The sequence below is a fragment of the Aedes albopictus genome, chromosome 2, assembly GCF_035046485.1.
Source record: "Aedes albopictus strain Foshan chromosome 2, AalbF5, whole genome shotgun sequence".
Lineage (NCBI taxonomy): Eukaryota > Metazoa > Arthropoda > Insecta > Diptera > Culicidae > Aedes > Aedes albopictus.
This window is the reverse complement of record NC_085137.1, coordinates 388,640,414-388,661,055: the sequence shown is the minus strand read 5'-3', so window position 1 is coordinate 388,661,055 and position 20,642 is coordinate 388,640,414. Positions and strand designations below refer to the sequence as shown.

Here is a 20,642-nt window from a genome sequence, read left to right as displayed (position 1 = left end):
TATTTGATATTTTTTTCTTGAAATGTTGCCAAAAATTTCTCATAAACATCATAAATTCTGTAAAGTTCAGTCGATCTCGAAACGGACATTTTTCAATAGTCCTAGAAACAAAAAATCTTGAAATGTCTGAGAGTTTTAATGCTTCAGTTGACATTCTGGACTTCAATATTTTTGATATTTCTCAATTTAAAAAAATCGCCCCCTTTTTAGTATTTTCGCCCCCTAATTTGGGTATTTCAAATTTTCGCCCCCTTCGGCCTGATTTTCGCCCCCTGGGGGGCGATTTCGCCCACTTTGGGAATCACCGTTTTAGACTATTTCAAACTTCAACACAAAGAATGTGTTCAATAAAAAGGTACAAGTAATGCGTCACCTCGACACCTATGAGAACTTGGGGAACCAGTCTTTATTAGTTTTGAGTTAACGTCTTAAACTATTTCAAACTTTAACTCAAACAATGTGGTCAATAAAAAGGTACAAGTAATGCGTCACCTCGTATGAGAACTTGGTGAACCAGTCTTTATTAGTTTTGAGTCAACGTCTTAAACTATTTCAAACTTTAACTCAAACAATGTGGTCAATAAAAAGGTACAAGTAATGCGTCACCTCGTATGAGAACTTGGTGAACCAGTCTTTATTAGTTTTGAGTCAACGTCTTAAACTATTTCAAACTTTAACTCAAACAATGTGGTCAATAAAAAGGTACAAGTAATGCGTCACCTCGCAACCTATGAGAACTTGGTGAACCAGTCTTTATTAGTTTTGAGTGAACGTTTTAAACTTTTTAAAACTTTAACTCAAAAAATGTGTTCAATAAAAAGGTACAAGTAATGCGTCACCTCGCAACCTATGAGAACTTGGTGAACCAGTCTTTATTAGTTTTGAGTAAACGTCTTAAACTATTTCAAACTTCAACACAAAGAATGTGTTCAATAAAAAGGTATAAGTAATGCGTCACCTCGCAACCTATGAGAACTTGGTGAACCAGTCTTTATTAGTTTTGAGTAAACGTCTTAAACTATTTCAAACTTTAACTCAAACAATGTGGTCAATAAAAAGGTACAAGTAATGCGTCACCTCGTATGAGAACTTGGTGAACCAGTCTTTATTAGTTTTGAGTCAACGTCTTAAACTATTTCAAACTTTAACTCAAACAATGTGGTCAATAAAAAGGTACAAGTAATGCGTCACCTCGTATGAGAACTTGGTGAACCAGTCTTTATTAGTTTTGAGTCAACGTCTTAAACTATTTCAAACTTTAACTCAAACAATGTGGTCAATAAAAAGGTACAAGTAATGCGTCACCTCGCAACCTATGAGAACTTGGTGAACCAGTCTTTATTAGTTTTGAGTGAACGTTTTAAACTTTTTAAAACTTTAACTCAAAAAATGTGTTCAATAAAAAGGTACAAGTAATGCGTCACCTCGCAACCTATGAGAACTTGGTGAACCAGTCTTTATTAGTTTTGAGTAAACGTTTTAAAATATTTCAAACACAAAGAATGTGTTCAATAAAAAGGTACAAGTAATGCGTCACCTCGCAACCTGGGAGAACTTTGTGAACCAGTCTTAGTTATTAGTGATGAGTAAACGTTTTAAACTATTTCAAACTTCAACACAAAGAATGTGTTCAATAAAAAGGTACAAGTAATGCGTCACCCCGCAACCTATGAGAACTTGGTGAACCAGTCTTTATTAGTTTTGAGTAAACGTTTTAGACTATTTCAAACTTCAACACAAAGAATGTGTTCAATAAAAAGGTACAAGTAATGCGTCACCCCGCAACCTATGAGAACTTGGTGAACCAGTCTTTATTAGTTTTGAGTAAACGTTTTAAAATATTTCAAACACAAAGAATGTGTTCAATAAAAAGGTACAAGTAATGCGTCACCTCGCAACCTGGGAGAACTTTGTGAACCAGTCTTAGTTATTAGTGATGAGTAAACGTTTTAAACTATTTCAAACTTAAACTCAAAGAATGTGTTCAATTATAAAAGGTATAAGTAATGTGTCACCTCGCAACCTATGAGAACTTGGTGAACCAGTCTTTTTTTAGTTTTGAGTAAACGTTTTAAACTAAATATTTCAAACTTTAGCACAAGTAATGCGTCACCTCGCGACCTAGGAGAACTTGGTGAATCAGTCTTGTTTTATTTTGCTGAAACTTGTTAAACTAAGTTTTAAAACAAAGAATGTTTAATAAAAAGTTACAAGTAATGCGTCACCTCGCAACGTGGAAGAACTTTGGTAAAGATTGTAAACCTACCCTTGGATTTTCGGATATTTTAAAGAGCCAATAAAAACACCCCTCCCCCCAGGTACTTTTTATTCTTTAAGTAATTACAATTAAATACAAGTAACTCTTATAATATAAATAAAAATGGACTTGTCTAGAGTTGACCAGGATGATGGTGTTATACGTCATGAAGGTATTTGGTAACCGGAGTGATATATGTTGCAACAGTCATGATTGCCATAAGAAACTGAAAAAAAGCTTATGATTATTAAAATGACAGCAAATCTCGTATATTAACGTAAACATCTGTTATCTGTGATATGCCTGTTAATAGCATACGTAATATTGAACAGCATAAACATTATAATTTAATCGGAAAGAACTACGCGGACACTTCCAAGGATTTATTTCACGGAATATTCCCGAGAAACTCCTGCAGGATTTCCCAAGAAACTCGTGGAGATATTCGCAAGAAACGTATGGATCAACTCCTTACGAACTATTGGTGAAACTCCCGAGGAACTCCTACATAAATTCCCGGGGAACTCCTGGAGGAATCTTCTTAGAATTTCTGGATGAACTCCCAGAAAACTCCTTGAAAAAATACCGAAGCGTTCGTGTAGAAATTCTAAAGAAACTCCTGGAAAAATGTCGAAGAACTCCTGCAGGATTTCCAGAGAAACTCCTGCAGGAATTCTCAATTACCTGCCGGAAAAATTCCCGGGAAATTCGTGCAAGATTTTCCGTGGAACTCCTGGAGAAATTCCCTAGAAACTTCTGGAAGAATTCTCTGGATAATTCCTAGAGGATTTCCTGAGGAGTTCCTGGAGAAATTCCCAAGGAACGCCCGCAGGGATCCCGAAAAACTAATAGAGAAATTGCCGAGGAACTCTTGAAGGAATTCTCGAGAAATTTTTGGAGGTATTCCCGAGGAACTCCTGAAGAAATTTCCGAGGAACTACTGGAAGAATTCCTGCGAAGTCCTCGTGGAATTCCCGAGAAATTTTCATAGAACTCCTAAAGGAATTTCGGAAAAATTCCTGTAAATATTGCTGAGGAACTCCTGGAGGAATTCTTGAGGAACTCCTGGAGGAATTCTTGAGGAACTCCAGAAGGTATTACCGAGGAAACCCTGTAAGAATTCCCAAAGAACTGCATGATTTCTAAAAGAACTTCTCAACGAATTCTTGAGAAACTTCCGGAACAACTCCTGGAGAAACTCCCGAAGAACTTTTGCAGAAATTTCCTAAGAACTCCTAGAATAATTCCCAGAAAACTCCTGGAAAACTATGCTGAGGAAATGCTGATGAAAATTACCGAGGAACTCCTATAGCAATTTTTGAAGAACTCATGAAAAAGTGCAGAGGAACTCTTGGTGAAATGCCTGATGGAATTCCCGTGGAGCTCAATTCAGGATCTTCTAAATGTACTCCTAAGGAACTTTCGGAATAATTCTCGAGGAACTCTAGCAAGATTTTCCTAAGAACTCATGGAGGAATTATCGAGAAACTTATGGAAAAAATCCTGAAGGAATTCTTGAGGAACTCCAGGAGGATTTTCTGAGGAACTCCTGAAGGAATACGAGTGAAACCAGGAAAAAACGCAATCATTGCGTTTTGCCGCAGTGACACCGACGCGGAATCTTTTTTGCTACAAACTGCAACGGTTCCGCATTCCGTTGCCAGTCCCATTGCGTTTCCCGCTTAACAACGCTTTAGTGCCAAACACCTAGGTACTCAAAGTTTTTATTTTGGCTGATTCCAGAAGCAGGGATGGGAACACTCACTTGCAAAGAGTTACACTCACTTGCAAAGAGTTACACTCACTTGGTATTTTCTCAGCTCAGAAGCGTGTAATCAAGAAGCGATGTATGGACGACTTTAGCCTTGTGATTTTGTCTAAAACTTTGACGAATAGAGTAGGGGTCGCACACGAATCCCAAAATCGTGAAAGAGCTGTGAAGGCAACTCTCCACGAGGTGAGTATAAATTACTTTCACCTCGTGGAGAGTTGCCTTCGCAGCTCCCTCACGACTTCAGTATGCGTGGGTGACCCCTACTCTATTTGGCAAACTTTTAGAGAAAACCACAAGACAAAAAACGTCCATACATCGTTTTTTGATTGCACGCTTCTGAGCTGAGAAAACTGTAAGTGAATGTAACTCTTTGCAAGTGAGTGTTCCCATCCTTGCTTAGAGGTCATACGCAATATAACGAAAAGAAGTAACACAATCTATACGAGCAATGAACAATCAATCGATACGTGGATTAATCATTGCCCGGTTTCCATCCGTAGATAATGGCAGATTTGGTAAACTAACCTTATCAATCTAAATTGACTTACCCTTCGAAGAAGCCTTATAGGAATCCAGTTCAGATCTCTGGACCAGCTGGTGTACTACGGAACGGTATCCCATAATTCCGATGCGTTCCGTTTCACTTCGGGGAGATGCCGGCCGGAACGGTCGGAAAATCGTGATCACGTTTCGAATCCCTTGGCAGTGCTCGGAGATAATGTTTTCTGCGATCATATGGAGGTCCTTGGCCAGGAGGGATCTCGCTATGAGGTAGGGTAGATCCTTGGGTAGATCATCATCAGTACTTTTCCAGAATGATTTTCCCCCAGCTGGAGTGTGGTTCCTCGGTGTAAATCTACTAGAAATCCGTCCTGGACACTTGCTACTCCCTTTCACGAGTCTCTTGATTCCTTTCCAAGAGACGGGAAAACAAAAGTGCACACTGGCTGCCGAATCAATCAACACCTGCAAGGGGAATGCAGCGACACTGCAGAGGTTTCTTTTAACTGATAAACCGGATTAACGCAACTTGTCGGATGGCCTACGACAGCTGCTCGCTGACCGCTGCGGCAAAGGATGGACTACTTCTCCTGAAATGGTCAAAATTATGAAGTATAATTTCATTTATATAACAAAATTAAACTTTTACCGTAGATTTTTTTCTCTTGCGTTGCCGCTCTTAACTTTTTTGTTTTTTTTTTTTTGTTTTGATTTGACAGATGGGCAAACATGAATCCATGTATATTCGTCATGCCATGTATAGGCAAACGAAGATCAACCAACACGGAGGCAGAAGTTTTCGGCCAAATTAATGTATGGCGATTTGAATATTTTTCCAAATATTTCAAATATTTCGATGTTTTGGCTAAAAATATTTGGTAACGCAGATTGCTATTATCATGACCTACAACCTGTACCAAATATTTTTTCCAAAAAAATGTTTAATAAGCCAAAAAACTCATTTTTATAAATTTCTCCATACATTTTAAAAGTAAAAAACTCCTGCCCACTAGCGCCATCTCTTATAATTTTGGTCAAAGCCGGTAATCCATTGAAATCGCTCACGTAGTGCCCTAGTGGACAGAAGAGCTGTAAATTAGGTTGGGTAAGTGGTTAAGAATAAAAAAAAAAACATGCCGTTACATGTTTTTATAGAAAAAATATGCTGTGATGGTTATTTTATTTTCTTTTTCTTTTCTGTTTGTGTTTTAATTTTACTTGACACTAATAAAAAATGTTTCCGGTCGACTTTTAGCTAATTTTACCGAGTCCATAATTACGAGAGTATATTTGTGTAGAGGAACAAGCAGATATAAGCTATACATTGAAAGTTCCTTTGCATTGTTGTATTATTTATGCACACCCGTGTAAAATATTACACTAAATCACGACAAGCACGAACTTGTTGAAAGATCGTATAACATGCTTGCGCCATCATTCACCCACACAACGCACCACGATTCCCCCTTCCTCCCGCCACCCACCATCCAAGTCACGTGACGATAAGCTTCGAAATAAAACACCCTGAAAAGCGACGACGCGATGTTAACAAGCAAATTAATTCAGAGAAGCATAATTTAATTAATAAAATTACTTCTTTCTTCTCTTTCCCCCCTTTTTTGGCTCCAACAGATAGAGACGCAGTGAATCATCAGCAAAACACGCGAGAAAAGGGCGTCCTTCCACCCCACCCTCTCATCCTACCCCGTAAGGACCACCAAGCTCCTAATAATCATCCAGCTGGGGTGGCATCAATCATAAGGACGGGCAAAACCGTGCTGCCGGGAGCAGAATGGAGCTTTCGCGGATAAAAATCTTCTTCGGTGGATTGGTGTTGCAGCTGTTGTTCACAATTGCCGTTCCGCTGCCGTACAACAGTGAGTATCTCTTGCCTCTCCATCTAGCTATCTGTCTTATTCGCACCCATCATCGTCAGCCAGCAGGAGCATCATGTGTTGGCGAAATTTATTTGCTAACATTCATTATTGCCTGCTGATGGTGATGAAGCGGCGCAGCATCGCTGCGAAGAAACTGTTTCCGGGAAGAATTTTAATTGCTCTAACTTTGTTCGCTAATGGAGAGAAGTTCCGTGCGGAATTATTTACACGGGATAAGAATTAATTATCATCTTGATGACAATTGTCGATTGCTTAGAAAAGGGGGAGGTTGAAATGATCTTCAACGAAGTTGATTCTTGGGATGATGTTTTTATGGAGGAACAATTGTAGATAACAACGCCATCATGCTATTTCATGCTCGGTTGTCTGTTTGACTGTAATTGTCGAAATTGATTACTGAACGGTAAACATCGTTACGTATACGCTAGAGGAAAGTCACAGTGACTTCAGCGTAACCAAACCTGCGCTGCCATGACTCATCTATAACATGTGTGTTGCTTGGGTGTCTAACCGAAGTCCACAAAGTTTCGGACTATGAAGGGTGAGGGAGGGTCTGAGATGACCAACAAATGAGTTTTTTACTGGACGATTTCTTAGAATTTCTGAAAGAATGCCTGGAAGATACTTCTTAAGCAATACCGAACAGAACTTCTGGAAGTTAGCTAGAATAAATCCAGAGAAAACTCCCAAAAGGATCCCACGAAGAACTTTTGATGTAATCTCCAGAGTAAATTTTAAAAGAATTTCGGAAGAAAGAATGGGAGAAATTCGCAAAGGAATTCAAGAAGGAGTTCCTGGAGTAATCCCGGTCAGAGCCAATAAAAACCCCGCAAGAAATTCTTGGTGAAATCCAGGAAAGATCTCCTGAATCAATCCCAGTAGGAACTCATGGAGACATCTCAGAAGGATCTTCTTGAGGAATCCCGGAAGGAACTTCTTTGAGAAATTACAAAAGGAACTCCTTGAGGAATCTAGGAAAAAATCTTGGAATAATCCCGGAAGGAATCCCTGGATAAATCTAGAAATTTTTAAAGAAGTAATGTCGAAAAAAATCATTGAAAAATCCCAGAACACTCTTGAAGAAATCCTAAAAGGAGTGAATTCCGCAAGAAATCAATATTGAAATTCCCAGAAGGATGAATCTTTGAAGAAACTCTTGGATAAATCCCAGAAGCAACTTCTAATCAATCTTGGAAAATGCTGGAGGAATCCCAGAAGGAACTTCAGGAGGTAAGCATTCGTAGAGGAACTCCTGAGGGAATCTTCGAAGCAGTTCCTGGAGGAATCCAAGAAAAACTGAACTCCTTGAAAACTCACAGAATGTTTTTTAAAGAATTCCCAGAAGGAACTGCTGGAGGAATTCTCAAAAAAGGAAATGATAAGAAACTTCCTGGAGGAACACCAGAAAAAACTGCTGGAGAAATTTTAGCAGAAACTCCTGGGGATCCCTGAAAGGAACCTCTGCAGAAATCTTGGAAAGAACTCTTAGATCAATCGCTGAAGGCACTCCTGGAGGATTTCCAGAAAGAGCTCCTGAATGAATCTTTGAAAGAAATCTAGAAGGAATCTGAGAAGAAATTTTCGTAGGAAAATCAGAATGAATTTGTGGAGTAATTCAGAAAGAAATGCCCGAAGTGATTTATGGAGGATTAGCACTCTGCAACAGGCGAATTTGCAGGTATTTTTTTTACTAACCGAAGTTCACCCAGTAGCCTATGGCTGTATATATATACAGGGGATGGCCAAAATGTTCGGGATAGGCAACTTTTTTTCTTTCACAAAAAAATTCAACATGCTGTAACTTTTCATGGAATGCATCAAAAATTCTCAAATTTTGACTGTTTGTGTGTTTATGTGCATCATTGGTACAAATTTGAGCTCGATTGTTAAATCTTTCGCGAATCTAGAGCCGTTCTCGTAAGACACTATTTTTTTAGACAACTAATTTTTGAACCGTCATATCTCGGAGACCAGTGAACCGAATTGAATGAAATTTTGAGCGATTCTCATCAATATTTTAATGCTCAAAAATTCATGAAAACTTTTTTCATCATTTGAAAAGTACCTATGTTTTTAAACATTTTTAAGCATTAATATATTGTTGATAAGCGGTCAAAATTTCATTCAATTCAGTTCGCTGGTCTCCGAGATATGACAGTTCAAAAATTAGTTGTTTTAAAAATAATGTTTTACGAGAACGGTTCTAAATTCGCGAAAGATTAACCAATCGAGCTCAAATTTGTACCAATGATTCACATATAATACGTTGACAAACAGTCAAAATTTCAAAATTTATGATGCACTCTATTGTGTGAGAAAAAAAAGTTGTCTATCCCAAACATTTTGGCCACCCCCTAGTCTAGTCTAGTCTAGTCTACACATACACAGCCATTAATTGAAAGAATCCTGGAAAATTATAGGATCGACTACTCCTATCATTTTTCTTGTCATTATTAATGGTTGCAGTGCATCAGAGATGCATTACAAGCATTAAAGCGGCCAGGTTTACTGTGCAGCGTTTTTATTGTTTGTTTTTTGAATCAGCAAACGGGGACTTCTCATACCAACCATTCTGTGAAAAGGAAGAATAATATATCGCTTCGTTGGGAGTGACTTTGCTAAGAATGTTAACCAAACATTTTGGCCACCCCCTGTATATAAAAAAATAAAAAAAATAAATAGAATAAACGGAAAACTAAAAGTGATGGAGACGCATGGTCATTCCATACATATATTAGCACAAAAAATATAAAAAGTATAGTCGTTGTTGTCCAACATTATGAAAATCATAGAAAAACTTGTATTTTGACCATTTTTGCATATAAAAGTTAACTGATTTTGTTTCGCGTTTTTTTTTTCTTAAATCTAGAACTAATAATCTTTTCATTCGTAAAAAAAATATTGAAATTTGATCAATTGGTTCAAAAGTTATGACGGTTCGAAAATTTGAAAAAAAAATAGAAATTGGGTTTTCTGGACCACGTTATTTTCAAAAAGGCCACCCTGATGGCGAAACAAAAATTTACGAGTCTAAATATTATCGGTAACGATCATTTCTACCGAATTTGAGCAATATCGTAGCACTTTTATTTTCGAGTCTATTCTTTTTTCATATAGAATGGTTGAATACTTGTAATTCTTGAATAGTCCAAAATAAATAACATAATAACAAATAGTACTATCATTGTTAAAGTTGTAATGTAGGGTTGGGATTTAAGTTGCTGGGCAAAGGCTAATGGATCTCAATTGGATCTGAATTGTGCGGCATACCAAGCCTTTACCGTGTCATCTTTTTTTAATGACATACAATCGGTCCTAGCTTTTTCTCACATTAAGAAAAAAGTTTGCAATTCTGAAACATAAATCTACAATTGCCTGAGCATACGATTTTATTTGCAATATTTTGGCTAAATTGTAGGAAACGGTTTTAAAAAATTTATGGAAAGGTTTTTGAAAGAATTTCTGAAGAAATTTCTAAAGAAATCCAAGAAAAGTTTTTATAGGTACAGAAAATCACTCCAAGATTTTCTGGAGGAATCCTAGAGTAATTTTTGAAACATTGCTTAGAAAGATTACTAGAGAAATTCTTACAGGAGTATCAGAAGCAGAAATTTTTCAAAGCATTTCTGAAAGAATTTCAGAATATTGACAGTTAAGAATCCTTGAAAAATTAAATGATAAAATTCCAAGAGCGTTCACTGAAGCAATCTTTGAAAGATTTTCTAAAAGACTTCCTGGAGAAATTTTTGAAGGAAGCCTTTAAGAGTTTTTTTGGAAAATCTCCAGAATCAGGCTTGCCTGCACTGAGAGCATGAAAATTCTGCTTTTTAATATAGAAATTTTGGTGATGAAAATAAAAAGAGCAGACTTTTCATGCGCTTAGGGCACATAAGCCTGTCTACAAGAATTTCAAACAGAATTTCAGAAAAAAAAATCGGAACGAAATATTGAAGTAATTGCTGAATTATTCCGTGGAGGATTTTGTTCAGGAATCACTGAAAGAATTTCCGAGAAACCTTTGGAGGATATTCTGAAGGAAACCTGCGGTAGGATTTCTGGAGAAATTGTGTATTCATGATTTTCTTAAGAAACCGCTGGAGATATTTCTGAAGAAATCCCAAGAAGAGTTTCCGAAAAATCCCAAAAAAAATGATTGAGGTTAAATTCCTTCAGCGAAATTTCTGAAGAATTTCTTGGGAGAGTTCTTCAAGCAATCCATTGGAAATTTTCTGAAAAAAATCTCTGGAGAAAATTCTGTAGGAATCTTCAGAAGATTTACTTCAATGATCCAATCGAGCAATCTTGAAAGGAACCTATGAAAGATTTTCTGTTGGAGAGATTTCTGGAAAAATCTCTTGAAGAAATTCTGGAGGATGAAGGAATTTCTATAAAAAAATCGTAGAATTCTTGAATACAAAATCTCTGGAAGAATTTCTTAACCGAATATATGGATGATCTTGTGGGAAAAAACGCTGATAGAATTAATGACAGTATACTGAGATAAATTTTTGAGAAATTTCTGAGGGAAATCTCAGGAAAAAAAATCTCAAAGAATCCCTGGAAGATGTTCTGAAGGTATCGGTTCATAAATTTCTGAAGGAGTCCTTGAAAGATTTTTTTTAATAAACGACAAACTGTGCCTTCTAATTACAAGTTTTCCAGAATATGTCAGGAATTGCCAGCAAATTTGGAATGATAAATGGCAGTAAAAAGACAACATGGACATGTCTGTGAAGCTCAGTATAGAAAGCATTTGAGAGAAAATAGGAAATAGTTATGTCTTTATTTGTCACATTCTCAAATCCGAGTGAACGGTCTGAATGAGAACTGGTTTTGAGCTTCATAAATCACAAAAGTTAGAATGTATTCAACATAACGTTCGTTTTACTACGCCATAAAGAACCCATACTCCAAACTAGTTTTACAGCCAACATGGCAGCTTCATAGTGTCTAATGAACTACCATTCCAGACTTATTCAGTGTCGCAAATTACCCTTTCCATGACACAAAAACGAGCTCTTCCATTTCCCATCCCAAACCATTTGTGTACTGAAAGAAGTGAATCATCATTTTTCAACCAGAAAATTTACACTTGTCATATAGAGAAACCGTAATCCGACCAGCTTTCTATCCAACTTCCAACACATTTCATGCATTAGTATCATTCCTCATATTTAGCACGTACCGAAATACCTGCCAACCACCTCCCCAACCCGACCCGCAGAGTGCCCCTGCTGCGTCGGAATGCGTATGTTTGCTCTTTCTAGCCAACTAGTCCCAAAATATAGTTTCCGTCCTATCCGGTTCCGGTACTAACTAATGGTTGCCGTGTGTGAGCCTGACTTGACTCTGCCCACTTTATCAAAATCCATGTAGATTTGTGGTATTGTAATTCGAATCGAAAACACCACACCAGACAGCAGCACTTGGCCATTCGGATGACATCCGCTCTCGAGAGCTGTCTGGCTGTCCGTCGTCGCCTGGTACAGGAACGTCATCTGTTTGGGGAATGTTTGCTTGGTGTCGGAGTCAGAGTGCCGTTCGTACTAACAGGTCGACGACACTGTTGGCTTAGCTTGGTATGAAATGCTCTAAATTGGGTAAATCGGCGTACCTCATCGGATCTAATTATGTACAACAACTATAAAACATGCCTAAAGCCTGCTTAGGAACAAATGTATCGAAAAATATTCACGTAGAGTTTGTGGGATTTGAACCCATGACCCCTAAAGTCACTAGACAGGACGCGTTAATCAACTTTGCCACATTTTGCAAGTATTTTAAAAACATTCCTTCATTTGGTATTTTAATGTTATGGGTGTTTTGTATTTTGTAGCTGTATATTTCACATCCTTGTTCTTTAGTGGACGAGTGAATGCATAATCAAAAGTCAAACTTGGCCATGTGAAAACCTGAAGGCATATCAAAATTGCGAACCAGCTTTAGGGCACATTTCTCACCACCCTCCTCTTGAAGTCCTCCTGACTCCACCACAGCTTCCTATTCGATGAAGCAATGTATCCATTCCATACGCACGTGAACGACGATGGCCTCTCAGCTTCCGGATCCCTTGATCCCACCGACATGATCCAAGTCTACCAGTAGTGAGTGGAGTGCCAGGCCAGTGCCCATGCCCAACCGAAGTTCAGCGTAGGCCATAGATAATCATGCTCGTTCATATTGGATAAACAGATGTCATGTCAGATGCCATAACCGTAAATTATCACTCCGCTCCGGCTCCGCTTTGGGTCATATTTCCGAGTTTTGTGGCCGATGTCTTCTGGAGCGAATGGCAAATGGCGCGTCGTCATGCCGCTGCTGCCACCACCGCCACTAACTTCTAGGCATGGTGGAAACAATGCAATGAAGCGAGAAAAGCGGAAAATATATTTCCGAGCGGGCTCCTCCGTTTGGCTACAAAAGAGCTTCTCTGTATCCAACCATACTTAATTATACATACAGTGTATCAAACAATTGTCCGTACAGCAATTTTTTTGTCAAAATAATTTTTCATTCAAATGTTAATAACTTTTTTCTGCGTCAATCAAAAACGCTGAAATTTTGACCAATCATGAATCATATATTGAAGCTCCATTAGTAAAATTTTGAGTGAGATCGAGTAAGTTTTCTGAAAGTTATAGAACTTTCAGTAAAACTTATAAAATTTTTTAAAACCTTTTTAAAAACATTATATCTCAATATGTACGCGATGATTTTTTTTCAATTTTTTTTTTTGTGTCACATCTTATACCTAAGGCTTTCATATGCAGCCATGTTTGGGGTTTTATATTCACTACAAAAAATATGAAAAATGTGCGTATGTAATTGACGATGTTTTAAAATTTACCATATTTTGCACATATAATCTGCCAAACGTTTTCCACCAATAAAAGTGCATTAACTGAAAGAAAAATCTATAGGACCTACTCTTCATATGTAGTTTAGAAGGTCCTGATTAAAAATATATCCTTAAGAGAGTTTAACACTTATGTGGCCGGCAGGGTACCCGGGTACCTTTTTCAATTTCAAATCTCGATATTTTAATGGTTGTTGAGACTAGGATGTTGGAACTCTGTTAGATCTTAGAACTCGTGAATATACATCTATTAATGGGGTTGACCGAATTTTAAAGTGAGGAGGGGCAGGGGGAGGGGCTCCTGCATTTTTTTATTACGTGGAAGGCCGGCAGGGTACCCGGGTACCCACGAAATTGAAATGATCATATCTCCGTCAATTTTTCATAGATTTTGGAAATTTTTAGCTCATTCAACTCAGAAACTCATCATCTATCGGGGAAATATTTGGTTAGACCGATCTAATCACCGTGGTTTTCGGAAAATCCATATTTTTGGGAGCATGTCCCTCTACCATATTGAAACCCACATTGTTAAGGCTAGGATATCTTAAAGTGTTTATGGTCAGCCATGGCCCCACGAGAAGCGTGTTCCGAAATCACAGTTTCAAAGTCAACACGTTTTATGATTCCAGGCCAGTCAGATACAATATGCCAAAGCAATTTTACGATGCTTGGTACCGAAATTGCTACTAACCTTCCGAAAATCCCGTATATTGTATTGCATAAAAACATGGATCCGTAAATCCGGATTTTCCGGTACCCATGGTGATCGGACCGGTCCAACCAAATACGATATCGATAGATAATGAGTTTCTGAGTTGAATGAGGCAAAAACTTTTAAAATCGGTGGAAAATTCGCTGAGATATGATCATTTCCATTTCGTGGGTACCCGGGTACCCTGCCGGCCTTCTACGGGTGTTTTTTTTGCTGGCCACACTACGGTTAAAAACGTTGAAAGCACTTGTCACTTTTATTGATCAGAATATGATAAATTTCCAAGTGACACTCTGAACATATACAGATTTTTCATATTTTTTGTAGTGAACATGAAACCTTAAACAAAGCTGCATATGAAAGCCTTGGGTATAAGCTGTAACACAAAAAATATTGAAAAAGTTTCATCAAGTATATATTGAGATATAATGTTTTAAAAATGTATTCAAAAATTTTATAAGTTTCACTAAAAGTTCTATAACTTTTAGAAAACTTATTCGATCTCGCTCAAAATTTTACCAATGGAGCTTTAATATATGGGTTAGAATTCGTCAAAATTTCAGCGTTTTTGATTGACGTATAAAAAAGTTATAATCATTTAAATGAAAAAATATTTTGACCAAAAAATTGCTGTACGGACAATTGTTTGATACACTGTACAGTGCAATCCTACATGTGGGTCTTAAAAGTTGCCACTTTAGAATTCTTCGGTGAAAGGGTTGCCGGTTTAAGAGTGTTGGATATCTGTAATCCACTTCTAGTTTTTTTTTTGTGCACACTGTTTTAAAAACTGGAGACCTGATTGTGTTAGCTTCAAAGTTGCTCAGTTTCACGTATTTTGTTTTAGAAAAACTGCAAAATATTTAAAGGTTTTAAATATAAATATGTAACATTAAGTTTCACTCCAATGAACTTGGATTTTTTGGGCGTGGAGCTAAGCCCTTCATTTACCACAATAGATCAAAATATTGGTCGCAGTGGTTATGTCCCGAACAGAGAAAAAAAAGCCCTTCATAACGAACATTGTCAACGAATCATAAACATATTATTTTTATCTGTATTAACGAGACTTTTAATTTCAGGCTAGTTCATCTCGGAACCCGAAGGAAGAACCCACATTTTGTGAGTTTGTCGGGAGTGGGATTGGATCCCAGGTCCTCGGCGTTATAGTTAAGTGTTCTAACCACCACAACAGGATCGCACCACTCATAAACAAAAACTTTTGCTCGCTACATTTTCTAACAGCCATCAATCAACGGTTCGTTGCGTGAAGGGGTTTTCCAACTGTAATTTGAAGCGAAAGCAGAACCCAAAAAATGCTGATCATATCTCCGGCGCCTCTCATCTACGTCCTTCTTTAGTTCACATAATCACTTTCTGTTCGGGATCTCAAACGAATTGAAGATTCTGAGATCAGAACCAACGCTAAAGTAGGTGGACCGGTGCAATCGATTTGCAACTGCTTCTGTCGCATTGTGTTCCGATCATCTCTCATGGTTAGTGATGTGTGTGTAGTAGTTGGTGGAACACCGCGTCAGTGAGTTCCGTGAGTTTATGGACGTGTTTAAAAGACTACTTGTTTCCTAGAGAGACGTCAGCGAGTACGTCGAGCATGTGTTCAGAAGACCAGTGGTTAAGCTAGTTCTGTTGGACATAGTAAAAAGCAGTAAACCGAATGGTATTTAAGATGGTGACTCCAGAGAGGAGTCAGAATGAAGCTTATTATTTAATGAAAGCACTTGCGATATGATACGATTTCGGCAACGAATACATTTTCAGCTTGGCTATTCCTTTTCGCCGTTGAGCAGTTACCTTCCAGCTAAGCTCTTCTTTATATCGCTTTCAATTATGTCGATGAACTTTTTGCGAAGCATCGTCGGCTGGAAACTTTCATTCAGGGTTCCTGATTTCCACTTTTCATCTTCTTCCACATTCGAAGACAGTCAGCAGCGAACGGTTTTCGCTTTAGTTCGTGTGTATGCTAGTCAGCAATGACAGCAAACTCCGGCGAACGGTGGGAAACCACACTTGGAAATTACTCATTCGTCCACATTCGCATCGCAAGCGAATGCGATTCGTGAGTGATGCGATTGATATTGTGCATACGAATTTTTGATGTTTTCGAATTATTTTCTTTGCTAATCTAGCATTTCAACAACAATACAGTAAAAATGTATGCATTATGTGCAGAAATTCTCTTATACTTATGATAATAGCCGCTTCGATCGCTCACCAGCATTCTTCACCATTCGCCATTCATTCATTCGCTTGCGATCCAAACTGCGACGAATGGCAACGAATGTTCATGTCAAGCAGCTGGCTCATCGCTTCCCACTGGTGATGGGGTTGCGTGTTTGTTCACGACGATCCGTTTGCTGCATCTTTGTCGATTTGCTTCATCAAAGTGGAGTGAATATGAATGGAGTGAGGCGAATATACCGATCCTTGCTTTCATTGGTATACTGTCGGTATATGAGAATGTTGCATCTATGAGTGTGCCGAGCATTCGCTCCGTAGCCTCTACAATCAACCCATTCGATGAGGTTTGGCTGTTCGGACGCGCGTGTGGCGGCACTATCACAAAATCGTTAGCGAGTTACATCATGCTCGTTTTGCCACCTCTATGCATCTGGTCATCGATTAGCAGTGCACAGTTCAATCGCTGGTGATTGAAATACAATTGATACTCGTAAACACTTGTAAGGTGATAATTTGCAGCATTGACCAGAAGAATTTCATCCTGGTTCACGGGTGGGGAAACATTGCGAAGAGGATCCCTGCCTTACCATTATTGTGGTCGGTATTGTGAGTGGTTCACCGAAGAACGATCGCCGGCCATTACGAGACGAGCCAGCGTGGGTCTCAGGATATTACATTGAACTTTCACACAAAGTTGAACTGGATTTTATGAGAGGGGTTCCAGAGGGTTTCAGGTGGGTTCCTATGGTTTCATTGGGTTTCAAAAGAATTCAGGGATGCTTCATAAAAGTTCAAGGAAGACTTCAAGCTGGTTTCAAGGATATATCAGATTTCATGGGGTTTTCATAATGCTTTCTGGCAGGGGAACTGCAATGAGATTTCTGGAAGGCTTCAAAACGATTTCAGAGGAGTTTCAAGGGGCTTTATAATTCACTATTGACTTACCCTTTGAGCATTCGAGATAACCCTTTAGGCTTCATATCTATAAACTACGAAAACTCATGTTTGGTGATCTCAGGCCACCCATCCTTACTCGTAGACTTTTAAAGCTTATAGACTAGGGAAATGATGGAAGGCCTAACGCTTATGACAAACACAACATTGATTTGAACAAAACCGGTAAAGAGTTATATCGCTATGTGGCGCTGTGAGCGTTTATTTCTCGAAAAATAATTTCAGAAGATACCTATAAAAGTTACTGCAGGAATGAAATTGTTTTAAGAGATCTGCTTGTAATGTTTCTTCTGGAACTAGTTTGTAATTTTCTTAACGAATTGATATTGAGAAGTGTCTGAGGAAATAGTTGCAGTAGTTCCTGAAGTAGTTGTTTCAGCCACACTTCATAAATTTCTCCAAAAAAAATAGAAAAAATAATCCGTGCTCCTAAGGGGATTATTTTTTTTTTCAAACGTTCCTCTAAAACTTTCAGAAATGCTTTTAAAAAAATCATAATAAACACCCTTAAGAATTTTACCATTATTTCCACTAGAAACACTTTAGAATTATTCAACAGTCCATCAGAGATTCCGTCAGCCACCTTTAGAGAAAAACATCAGCAAACGTGTTTGCAGAATTCATTCAAGATTATGTCTGAGTTCCTAAAGAAATTTGCAAAAAATCCCAATTGATTGAATTTTAGAAGATTTTGAAGAGAAAATTCTTAAAGGGAGCTCCTCTAGTCAAATCGTGTTCGCATAGCCAGAGTTGCGCAATATCAGTCTTGTCAGGTGACTACTGATATTGCACCATCGTCACTATTACTTCAGGCCGTTCAATATCAAAATGACAATGACAGGTATCGACCTGATATGGACTAGATCACAATCATTGCAACTGTTGTGATATTTTAGTGGTTTTCGCCAAAACTCAAACTTTTTTGTGACCAACATGCAAAACTTGTTATTTTGTACCACATATTAAAATATCATCTTGGTAAATCTTCATTTGGATTTTTTAATGAATTTTAAAGATCGCCTATCAGTGATTTCCACACACCATCACAGTCAGTTCAGTTCTGATGGAACAAGGAAAGTGACGGTGACTCAATAGAGCGCCGCTGACTTGGTTCGCAGTCGGCTTATCAAAATCAGCGATTTGCTTACCATTGACAGTGACAGACTCTGCGCATAGCTAAAAATGTCGAGGGCTTTTCTGAAAGGAATCTTTATTGACCATGCCAGTCTCTCGAAATTCGGAGGTTATCACGCACATAATATTCGAATTTAGCGTTTCAGCGTCTACTCTGGATTCTTTGGAGAGAATTATAATTTTAGAAATTCTTACCACGCAAACGAAAATATCGTTTTTTTTTTGTTCAGCCGTGTTATTCTGTAGCAAAAGAAGGGAAAATATGTGAAAAAAAAGAATTTTCTGGATGTATCGAAGACGAAGAAAGCTTGTTCTAAGAATTCCTAAAATGGCACACCAGCCCTGATGGTAAACAACGTTTGTAGAATTTATGCAGAATAATGATGAAAGGTGAACAGTTTAACCAGCTTCAAAATGTGTTATCAATACTGAAGCATCTTCGAGTGAGTGTAATCACTTTTGTACCTTTAAATTCCGCCCTTTTTTGCTTATCATTTGACAGATACGCGTATTTCGACTACCACTTGTAATCTTCCCCAGAAGTTATCCAGAGTGATTACACTCATTCGAAGAGGGTATTCTGCTTAGAGGGTTCGGAAAGTTGGCACAAGACTGAAGCATGTTTTTGCATATTTTGGTGAATGCAAAAAAAAAAATACGTGACTCTATGTGAAACTTAAAAATTTAGGTCCCAATTGTTAAAATATCGACTAAAGCTAAAGTTCATATAAGATTTACAGAGGATCACGACCCAAAGTTGGAGAAACGCTGCCCTAAATAAATACCTCTCTCTCTCTCTCTCTCTCTTCTTGGCGTAACGTCCTCATTGGGACAAAGCCTGCTTCTCAGCTTAGTGTTCTATGAGCACTTCCACAGTTATTAACTGAGAGCTTCCTCTGCCAATGACCATTTTGCATGCGTATATCGTGTGGCAGGCACGAAGATACTCTATGCCCAAGGAAGTCAAGGAAATTTCCTTTACGAAAATAAATAAATACCTGTAGGCTGGTAAAATGTTTCCGTGAATTTCTAGAAAATTGTTTCAAGGAAATTCTGTAGCAGAAACAATGTATGGTTTTGTTTCGTTTTTTTATGGATAGCAATTTCAAGTTTAGGTCCCATATGTTATAGTCTAAAGAAATGCCTGGAGGCTAGACAGTAAATTTCTAAAGAAATATCTCAAGGAAATCCAACAGCGACACTTAAAACAATTCAACAATTGTGGTACAATTTCTGATCGACTTTCTGAAGAATTTGTCCATACAAATCATGAGTGAATATGTGAAGTATTCTATAATGAAATTCCAGGAAAAAAGCTCAAAAGAATTCCTGCAACAATTCTTCTAGGAAGTTCTGTTAAAAATCTGAGGAAATTCTCGGAATATTTTTAGAAGAATTGCAGGATGAACAGAACATGTTTGACCATTTTGTCATTATTCGTAGCAGCGATCAAAATCATCTATTTTTCCAGTTTCGTCAATATCTATAACCCGTATGACAGACTTTTCAATCATCCAAAGAAAATCGTTCAAAAATACGATTCCCAGCATCCACATGTCCGACATTTGTCACCACACTCCCGGACTGGCAGCCTGGTTCCTCTGGGCAGCAACATAAGTTGACACAATACAGACAACCCCAGGATTCCGTTCCGTTGAATAGATAAAAGCTTTCCCCCTTCATGTTCGTTTTCGTTTGGCCGATCTCTTACGGTTGTCATGATAAATGCTTTTCTCGTTCGCTCCTGTTGCTCAAATATGAATGCAAACTGAAGCAGCCGAAACTGAGCCAAGTCAAGCCCAGTCAGTCAGTGTGGCATCCTCCTCTCAGCAAGCTTTCATAGTGGAACGGCCTCGCACAGCTACCAGCTGAAGCCCACATTTCGTGCACAAATTCTGCCCATTTTCGGAACGTTTTTCGACAAATTCTGGTTATTTTTCAGCGCTTCCCCCGGCTCCAACCCGAACCGACACCCGGCTCGGTTCGTAGCTATAGCAAAGTAGGATTTATATGCAAATGTCAGTTCCGGAGCGCATTTGCCTGTAAGCCGTCATTTGTGTTTCCGCTTAGCCAGTATGGAATTTGATTAGCACAATTGTTGACTGTTCAGTGCACGGGCTAAGTTTGTCTGTCTACTGTAATGTAGTGTAACCCTACCCCGCGCATCCGTTAAAGGCCCCTAACCCCTGGAAAATGGAACACTCGGTCGGTAGTTCTCCAGTGCGGGTTTTCTAACAAACAAGTTATTGTGTTATTTTCGGTGACGGTTGCTGACAGTCTGCAGCTTGCAATTGCTGCCTCCCATGTACCCCCATCATGTGCAGTGCATACACGGAAAGTAACTTTGCGCCACG

General features: G+C 38.3%; 1 protein-coding gene across 6 annotated transcripts in view; it reads left to right on the top strand.

Annotated features, from left to right (window-relative positions):
- Window positions 1-20,642, top strand: part of LOC109400676 (dachshund homolog 1) — a 424,184-nt gene that overhangs the window by 253,794 nt on the left and 149,748 nt on the right. For 5 of the 6 annotated variants that reach the window (XM_062853175.1, XM_062853177.1, XM_062853173.1 and 2 more), the window contains exon 3: window positions 6,165-6,409. In XM_062853175.1, the coding sequence (XP_062709159.1) occupies window positions 6,325-6,409 (85 nt within the window). In that variant the 5' untranslated portion in view covers window positions 6,165-6,324. The remainder of the gene's footprint in view (window positions 1-6,164; window positions 6,410-20,642) is intronic. The other variant, XM_062853176.1, reaches the window with a different exon arrangement.